The sequence below is a fragment of the Pteropus medius genome, unplaced genomic scaffold (assembly GCF_902729225.1).
Source record: "Pteropus medius unplaced genomic scaffold, Ma_sr-lr_union100, whole genome shotgun sequence".
NCBI lineage: Eukaryota > Metazoa > Chordata > Mammalia > Chiroptera > Pteropodidae > Pteropus > Pteropus medius.
The window spans coordinates 1-9,560 of NW_024348079.1; the positions used below are offsets into that span (position 1 = coordinate 1).

General features: G+C 66.2%; 1 gene segment (V, D, J or C); it reads left to right on the forward strand.

The window, feature by feature from the left end:
* Positions 1–1,059: 1,059 nt before the first annotated feature.
* On the forward strand, positions 1,060–5,265 carry LOC120615916 (immunoglobulin heavy constant epsilon-like). The segment is given in 6 exon segments: positions 1,060–1,471; positions 1,648–1,971; positions 2,055–2,375; positions 2,445–2,777; positions 4,925–5,058; positions 5,128–5,265. Coding segments are annotated over 6 exon segments (1,632 nt in total).
* The last annotated feature ends 4,295 nt before the right edge of the window (positions 5,266–9,560 follow it).

The window sequence follows — 9,560 nt, forward strand, 5'->3', positions numbered from 1 at the left end:
CTGAATTGGGCTGAGCTAAACTGGGTGAGCCGAGCTGAGCTGGGCTGAGCTGAACTGGTTTGAACTGGGAGACCTGGGCTGAGCTGGGCAGGTCGGCGCCCTTCCCCAGGGCCTGCATGCCTTGCCTCAGTGGTGCTAAGGTGAGCCCCACTTAGGGAGGAAAAGTGTCCTTGGCTGGCCAGGGAAGATGGTCTGAGCTAGAAGAAATTGGGTCGAACTGTGTGCACTGAGCTAAGATGAGTTTCATAGCTTAAAATGCTCTGTCCTGGGCTGACTGGGGCCACGATGAGCCAAGGTGGGCCGTCCTGAGCTGAGCTGGCTTGAAATGGGCAGAGCTGGACTGGGCTGGCTGTGCAGCTGGCTGGTCTCACCTGGTGCCAGCTGTCCTGGCACAAGGTCACCTGGACTGGGCTCAGCTAGGCAGATGAGCAGCGTGGAGCAGGGCGGACGGAGCTGGGCCAGGGCTATGCTGGGCTGAGGTCTGGAGTGCCAAGGCCAGGGGAGGGGCAGGCAGAGTCACTCACTGGGGGAGGGACTGAGGTGGGCTCTGTGGGGTCTTCATCATCTCTCCACGGCGCCTGCCATCGGGCCCCTTGGGAGAGCAGCAGGGAAGCCTGGCAGGTTAGGGTGGATGGGGCGAAGGGGCAGCCACGGCCGCAGGAAGCAAGCCCTCTGCGTGGCAGGTGGACCTGCCGAAGGCAAGTCCCCACAAAGCCTGTGGGGTGGGGCAGGGACACACTAGTGACTCTGGGGGGTAGGGGCCTCCAGGTCCCCAGCCCTTAGTGGGGCCGCAGGTGGGGACAGAGGGGCCGCCTCGCCAGTTCCTGGGACCTCGGGTCCTTGCTCCCCAGCGAGAGGCTGTGGACTCCGAGCCTCAGTCTGGAGGAATGACGGGTGCCTCTCTTACTTGAGGACCCCGCATTCTGGCCTCTCAAGGCTGAGAGTGGTCACACCAACAGCTTCTGGAGGGGGCGCCGAGGTACACCCAAGGGCATCCGGGAGGAATCGGGGAGTGAAGAAGGAGGCCGGAATCTGCCTGGGCTCCTCCGTCCCAGAGGCTGGGGCGCGGTCTCCATGCCTCCTCCTCCGCACCCCGCAGTCCCCACTACAGACTCCCGGGGCCCCAGCCGGAGGTCGGCAGTGCTGACCCAGCCCCGGTCCCGCCCCACAGCCTCCACCCAGGCCCCGGCCGTCTTCCCCTTGGTCTCCTGCTGCGAAGGCACCAGCACCGCCGCCCTCTCCGTGACACTGGGATGCCTGGTCAGGGACTACTTCCCAGGCCCAGTGACCGTGACCTGGGATGTGGGGACCCTGAACAAGAACACTGTGACCTTCCCTGCCACCCTCCACTCGACCTCCAACCTCTACACCACCACCAGCCAGGTGACCGCTTCGGGCGAGTGGGCCACACAGAAGTTCACCTGCCAGGTGGAGCACCCCGGGTCCGCCGCCATCAGCAGGAGCTTTCGTGGTGAGTCGGGGGGACCCACCCACAGTCGAGGGGCCACCGTCAGGAGAGGCAGGCCTGCAGGAGGGAGCCCTAAGGCTGCCATGCTGGTCACGCCCAGAGTGCCTGGGGCCCTGGGCTGGGGCGTGGGGTTCCACAGGCTGAGAGGCCAACATCACACCCGCCACCTCCGCCCCCAGTGTGCGCCACGAACTACACCCAGCCCACCGTGAAGCTTTTACACTCGTCCTGCGACCCCAGTGGCGACACCCATGCCACCGTCCAGCTCCTCTGCCTCATCTCTGACTTCACCCCAGGTGACATTGAGGTCACCTGGCTGGTGGACGGGCAGAAGGCCGAGAACGTGTTCCCATACATCAGCCCCCACAAGCAGGAGGGCAAGCTAGCCTCCGCCCACAGCCAGCTTAACATCACCCAAGGCCAGTGGGTGTCCCAAAGCACCTACACCTGCCGGGTCAACTACCTAGGCTTCATCATCGAGGACCATGCCCGCAGCTGCCCAGGTACGGCCCCCGCACGCCGACGCCCGCGCGCTCAGGGCCGAAGGGGCCACCCGGCCTCACACAGCCCCTCCCGCACCCCGCAGAGTCCGAGCCCCGCGGCGTGAGCGTCTACCTGATCCCACCCAGCCCCCTCGACCTGTACATCCACAAGTCGCCCAAGATCACCTGCCTGGTGGTGGACCTGGCCAGCGTGGATGGCATGAGCCTGAAATGGTCCCGGGAGGGCGAGGACCTTGTGAACAAGGCCACGGAGGTCCCGAAGCACCACTTCAACATGACCTACACCGTCACGTCCACCCTGCCGGTGGATGCCGACGACTGGATCGAGGGTGTGACCTACCGGTGCGAGGTGTCCCACCCGCACCTGCCCAGGGCCATCGCACGCACCATCGCCAAAACCCCCGGTGAGCCGCAGGCTGAGGGGGCGGGCGGGCCCCCGACCCACGTCTGGGCTGACCCCACGCTATCCACAGGTAAGCGTGCCGCCCCCGAGGTCTACGTGTTCCTACTGCCCGAGGAGAGCCAGGGGACCAAGGACACGGTCACCCTCACCTGCCTGGTCCAGAACTTCTTCCCCGTGGACATCTCGGTGCAGTGGCTGCGGAATGACGCCCCGGTCCAGACGGACCAGCAGGCCACCACGCAGCCCCTCAAGGCCAACAGCTCCAGCCCCGCCTTCTTCGTCTTCAGCCGCCTGGAGGTCCGCAGGGCGGACTGGGAGAAGAGGGACAAGTTCACCTGCCAAGTGGTCCACGAGGCGCTGCCCGGCTCCAGGACTCTCAAGAAATCCGTGTCCAAAGAGCCTGGTAACTGACACCCCCCGGGCTCCATCCTGTGGGGGGAGGGCCCGCCAGAGCCTCTGTCCAGCGTTGTCAATAAACACCCCCGTGCCTGCTCGGAGCCCTGGGCGCCGTTCTTGGGGGTGGGCGGGCTTGGCACGGGGGAAGGGACCCCCCCAGGAGAGGGGGCGGGACGGGGGGCAGGACGGAGCCGTGGCTCTGTTTGCCATCATCGCCCACGTCGGGGGCCCCTCCCCACCACCCCACCGTGGGTCACACTCACTCAAAGGATTCCTAAGAGCCAGAAAGAGATCCCTGGGGTGGGGGGGTGCAAGGACCCCAGCCCAGCCCACAGCCCCGCCCTCTGCAGGAGGCACTGGAGGCCTTGGCCTCCAGCCCCAGGCTCCTGCTGGTCCCACTGGACACAGGCAAGCTTCCAAAGCCCCGGTCCAGCCACACACACACAGGGCCCTCTGCGTGGGAGAGGGGGCAGAGCGAGAAGCCTGCACAGGTGCCAGCGCACAGGGGGCCAGAGCAGCACCCCAGCCCCGCACAGGCCAGCGCACGGCCCCTCGCACGGCCTTTCCCCAACTCCCACCCTCCCACGTGGCTACCGCGGGCCAGCTCGGCACCCAACACCACAGTCTCGCTGCCCAGCCCCACTCCCCCGCGCATCAACCCCAGGGCGGGCCTGGCCCACGCAAGCACGCTCCAGCGAGCCTCCCATGCAGCCCCGCACGCGGTGCCTGCCCCGCACCCACACCAGCCACGCGGTGGCTCCAGCGGCCCCACGCACCGCCCGCCGTGGGAGCCCGGCATGTGCTAACGCGTCTCACGCACACTCTCGCGTGGCCTCCCATGGCCTGCTCGTCTGCCCAGGCCACTCCCGAAAACTTTGCCGCCGTCCCACCCATGCCACAGGATCCGAGGCGGGCACGGACGTCCCCGCCCTCCAACTAGGAGCCAAGCGGGCCCCACATTGCTGTCCACTGGGGCCCCAGCGTCCCCCGTGCAAACCTCCCTGTCAGCTGCACCCCACAGACAGACGGACGGACACAGACACACACACACTGATGCACGTAGACAGACAGACATGCACAGACACACAGGAACATACGTAATTACAGACAGACACAGACACGCGTGGGCACTCACACAGACACACAGACATCCATGGAAATAGACACAGATACACATGGACACACAGACACCGCATAGAAATCCACATGGTACACACACTGACACACGCAGACATACATGGACAGACACACAGATACGCACAGACAGATACACACACGAAAACACACAGGACACATGCACTGATGTACACGAACTCAGACACACACCGACACACTCAGAGACACACCCCCCCAGGATATGGGCTTCGTCTCCCACCTCAGAGCAAGCTGCTGGCCCTGTCCCAGGGTCTGGGGGCTGCAGGGGTCAGAGTCAGGAGCCAAGCCCACCCCCACTCAAGCACCAAGCTCGTATGCACGTGACACACCCCCAGACTCCACTCCCGTCCCGCGTGAGCACGCACGCACACACACACTTCCTAGCACACCAGCACCCACGACAGCCACACGAAAAGCAGCAAACCCAGGCCCACTCTGAAGAACCAGCCCAGAGGCACCGCGGGCCCACTCCACGCAGAGCCCAACGCGCATGGGCATGCCTGCCCCCTCCGAGCCGGGGCTGGGCGGCGGGGACCAGTGCAGGGCCAGGCCAGCCCCTGGAGCAGCCACTGCAATGGCCAGTGGCTGCCGAGCTCAGACCCACCGAGGTTCCAGGCAGCCAGCGGCAGGAGCGAAGCTGAGCAGGCGGGGGCGGGGGCTAGTGGCCGTTCCCGGGGGTGACCAGCAGTCAGAAGGGAAGCACCAGAAATGGAGGTCGAGGAAGCATAGCCATACGGGCGGGGTCGGCCATGGGCAAAGGGCCGAGCCGCCATCACACAGCCACTGGCTGCCATGAGGCTTCAGAAGCCCAGCCCCCGGGGCTGGCCAGCACCTCCGGGTGGCGGCAGGACCTGAGCTCACCATCCACGGTAACAGCCCAAGACCAGAGCACCATCTCAGGTGCCGGGGCCCCCTCTCCGCACTCCCTGAGGGCGGCCAGGCCCGTCCGCCCCCAGCCGGCACCCGGGGCGGACAGGGCTGACTGGCCGGTGCCCGCAGAGCTGGACCTCCAGGACCTGTGCACAGGGACGGCCGAGAGCGAGGAGCTGGACGGGGTTTGGACCAGCCTCTTCATCTTCATCACACTCTTCCTGCTCAGTGTGACCTACAGCGCCTCCGTCACCGTCTGCAAGGTGGGCCGCAGGTGTGCGGGGAGGCCCAGGAGGAGGGTCGGGCGGGGCCTCACGTGCATCCTCCCGCAGGTACAGTGGGTCTCGGCCGCCGTCCTGCGACAGGAGCCCCCACTCGCCCACGACTACGTCAACGTCCTGGAGCCGGCAGCCTGGGCCTGGGGTGCCGCCTGCGCCCTCTCGCCCCATGCCTGAGAGCCGCTAAGGCTGCCTGGTCTGCCCTGGGCGGGAGTGGGGCGCAGACCGACTCCCAAAAGGGCCAGAGCCAGGGACCTAACCGCCAGCTCACAGGCACCCAGAAGGTTCCAGCTCAGCCCCAAGGTCAGGGGGCCCACCAATCATGCCCCACCTCACCCCCCTCTGGGACAAGTCACTGAAGAGCATCTGTCCCTTCGACACAGCAGCCTGGGCTGGGCACGGATGCTGACACTCTGGGTTCCTCCAGGCACCTGGGGTCGAGACCACTCTCATTCTGACTGAACACCCCTAAAACATAGAGAGGCCTGGAGCCCATGGCCCCGCCTGTGCTCAGCGTCCAGAGCCAAACCTAGGACTCAGCATCCACGCCCACCCGCCGCGGCCTCGCCCGGCCTCTCATACTGGCTGTTCTGTCCCTTCCCCTGGGTTGCTCAGTGAAGGTCTCTTATAAATCCAGTGCCACCTGACTGTGCTTCGGGGCAGTGTCTGTGGTCCTGCGGGGATGGTCAGACGGAGGCCAGAGGGAGGGGTGCAGGGCAGCTGTTGCTTGCGAGTCCCTTCGACACCCCCAGAGACACCCCGGCTCGGTCCCCATCACGTCTGCTCGCTGTCTCTGGCCCAGGCTCACAGCCGTTTCCCACGCTTCCCACAATTTTAACCCCCATGGGCAAACCCAAGGGGCTGATTCTGTGGCCACTGCAGGGGGCGCCAGGAACACAGCTGCACAATCACCAGGCGGCGGCCAGCATCGGCCTTCAGGAACCACACTGGTCACTGCCCCAGTCTGTCTGCCCACTGAGCACACAGACAGGCCAATCCTTGGCCCCCGACCCCCCAGCCAGCCTGGACAGCCCGATTAGCCGAGCAAGACACTTGAGCAAGCGCGGGCTGAGTGGGGCCGGCTGCCGCCCTCGAGAAGAAGCCTGACGATTGAGGAGACAGGACACGCCAGCCCCAGTGGGACGGCCAGGTGGCCAAGGACAGCCCTGGGCATGAGGCTGGCTGAGAGGCACGCTCCCAGGCTGGTGATGAAGCGCGGGATTCTCCCACATGCGGAAGCACTCGGGAGCCCGTGAAAAAGAGAAGTGGGTGCCGGTCTTGCGCAGCAAGGGAAAAGCGAGCGGCCAGCGACAGGGAGAAAGGGCTTCAATAACCAGGACGGTGACAGCGGGAGGTCACCTGGGCGGGTCTCGGTGGGCTGTGGGGGTCCCAGCCCCAAGCCAGGCTGAGAAGTTCCTCAGGCCGCCCGCCACGTTCCCGGCGTACGAACGCCCAGTTCCTTGGATGGCAGATTCCACTCCTCGCAATGGCCCTTCAGGGAGCCCGGCTCCCTGCCGAGGGGTGTGGCGTCACACGGCTGGCACAGGCGAGGGTGGGAACGAGCTCCACCGGCGAGTGTGATCTGCCAGGGCTCAGACCTCATGCCGGGCCGGCCCTCAGCTCGTCCAGAGACACGGGGGGCTGGGGAGTGTTCTCAGGCTGCAGCCCTCACCCCAGACACACGGTCACACACTCAAGGACAGTCATGCACTCAGGACATTCACACATACTCACACATAGACGTGTTGTTACACACTCGGACACTCACGCACACTCACAGACACAATCACACACTTGGGGACAGGCATGCACACTCACAGTGGACACACTGACTCATGCACAGACTCGCACACAGCCTCGGGAAGCCCGGCCCCCATCCCCAACCCCCTGCAGGCTTTTCTGTAGCCAAGGCCAGGGCGGCCGGTCCCGTCCCCTGACTGAGAGCCCCAAGGGCAGGGCTCGGTGCCCCCGTGCTCCGGCTGCACTCGGATCATGAGCGCCCCGCCTCCGTGGGCCCAGCATGAGGATGACAAGAGCTCAGGCCGGGCGTATCGCATCTCCACCTAGCCGAGGCGGGGGGCAGTGACGGGCACCCCACCAGGGGAGAGGGCGGGATTCACACCCAGGCAGCTGAGCTTGGGGACCCGCAGGGCGAATGCCCGTGACTCTGCCTTCACGTGTCCTCCCAGCAGCAAGAGGCACCTCCCTGGGCCTCCCCCTCCCTGCGGTCGGCTGCGTGGCGACCCCAGGCTGTGCCACTCCCTGACCCCCAAACCACGCGCCTCTGCAGACTTGATCAAGGATCTTCGGCCATGAATGTCCAGGTGGCTCCCATTCAAAGGCAGAGACAGAGGGACAGACAGAGAGGGGCCACATAGAGATGGAGGCAGAGACGGGGCGGGTGCTGCCACAGCCGGGGGGCAGTGGAGCCCCCAGGGGCTGGAAGGGGCAGGAAGGGCGCCCCCCTGGAGCCCCAGGAGGGAGCGTGGCTTCTGGAACGACAAGAAGGAATTTCTGTCGTCTTAGCTACTCGGGCTATAGTCCTTTGTCACAGAGGCCCCAGGACACTCACATGCCAAGCCAGCGGGCCTTGGCCGCAGAGAGGTCCACCCTCCTCTGCGGCCGCCCGGGAGGACTGGCCACCAGGCTCTTTCCACTCCGGCCTGGACCTAGCGCAGCCTCTGACATGCAAGAGGCACAGAGCGACCTCAGCCCATCACCGCTGCCACCACTGGGGCACACAGGACCCAGAGTCACACCTCACGTCCAGACAGACGCCTCCTTCTCTGCCCAAAGGTTGGTCCCGCCTGCGCCCACACTGGGGCAGGGTTGTCCACATGCGGGCCCAGGGGAGGGGGCCACCGAGTGCCCTGCTCCCCCGCGCCCGGCACTGCCCAAGCCACGAGGCCTCATCGCCTGTCCTGTGCTGGCTCCTCCTGCTCCTCAGGCGGGGACTGCTTCCGGGGACGAGGGGCTCCAGGCCCCTTGGAGGGCGCAGGGCCCGGAGACTCACAGGTGGGCGAGAAGCTGCAGCTGCAGGGCGATCGTCCACGATGCGGACAGCGCTGGTCTCATGAGGTGCTCAAGGGCAGGCGGCTCTGGGAGGAAATGTCCCTCACAGGTGATACCGCAAGGATTCTGGGGTCCTCGTGCCACCCTGGTTCCCTCCCTCTGTCTACCTCCTCCCTCCTGCCCTGCCTGCCCGGGGCCCCTGACCCCTGGGAGGAGCTAACCTCCCCCGGGGCCCGGTTTCCTCAGTGGACGCTTCTGTTACACCTGCAGCTCTCCCTGTGACGGTGTACTTTCCTGTGTCCCTCTAGAACCTTCTACATGTGAAGATATGACCGAATGAACCAATGCAGGTGCAAATCAGACCCAAACCTGTGCAGGGACCACCTGTGCAGGGACCACCTCCTGAGGGGGCACCAGGGAGGGCCAGGTGGGGTGCACGAGAGCAGGCGATGGGTACGGCACGGGCAGCCAGCGGGGCCGGTGGGAAAGCCCAGGCCAGGCCCTGGACAGACGTGTCCCAAGGCAGCATCTCGGCCGCCCCAGTCCACAGGGCTCCAGGCCTCAGAGGGGGGCAGCCCCACAGCCCACCCGGCTCCAATCTGGGCCCAGCTGCTCGCGGGGCTGGCCACGGGAGGGCGGCACTGGCCGTGGCCAGTCCAGACCAGCTCCCCACCTCCTTGTCCCACCCTGTGGCCCGAAGGTCCACCAAGGCCTGCCACTGGGGGTCCCTGGGAGCAAGGCCTGTGCCTCGGGACCCCCAACCCCCAGCCTGCACAGCCTCCCCTCCGAGACTCCCCCTACACCAGCGTCCCCAAGCCCCTCACGGTGTTTGCTTCAGCCCCCACTCCCCACATCTCAGCCCTGGCCCAGCCCTGTGGGTGGCCACGTGGAGCCAGGGGCCCACCAGCTCCAGGGCCAGGCTCCTGGGGGTCACAGCCCAGGCCACACACACCTGGCCTCACCACAGCCAGACCACAGGCCAGACATGACGTGCAGACGAGCGGCCGTAACGGCCGGGACAGGAAGTGGTGAGTGACCCCAGCCAGGACCAGGACACAGCCATGCCGCCCTCCCCAGCCTGTCCCAAATGTCAGCCTTGCCCCAGAGCGGACACGGCCATCCAGGAGAGACCGGACCCGGCCTGCCCTCCTCCCCACTCCAGCTCCTTTGGGGCAGGCACGAGGAGGGGCCTGCGCTACGGGGGCCTGACGGAGGGAGGCCTGCATCCCTCTCAGCCATGGTGGACCCCCCCAGCAGCCTTCAAGGTGGGTCCCAGGCGCTGTGCAGGCCTCGTCCCCTCCTCAGCCAGGCACGTCTGAGCCCTCCTGGGACCGAGGGGATAAAGAACAGACTCCAGCACAGAGAGGAGACAGAGAAAGGGAGACAGCCATGGAGACCCCAAAGGACCACAGAGCAGGGTGCTCCAGCCAAGCAGGGCTGAGCCGGGCTATTGCGGCCTGCTCAGAGCTGGGCTG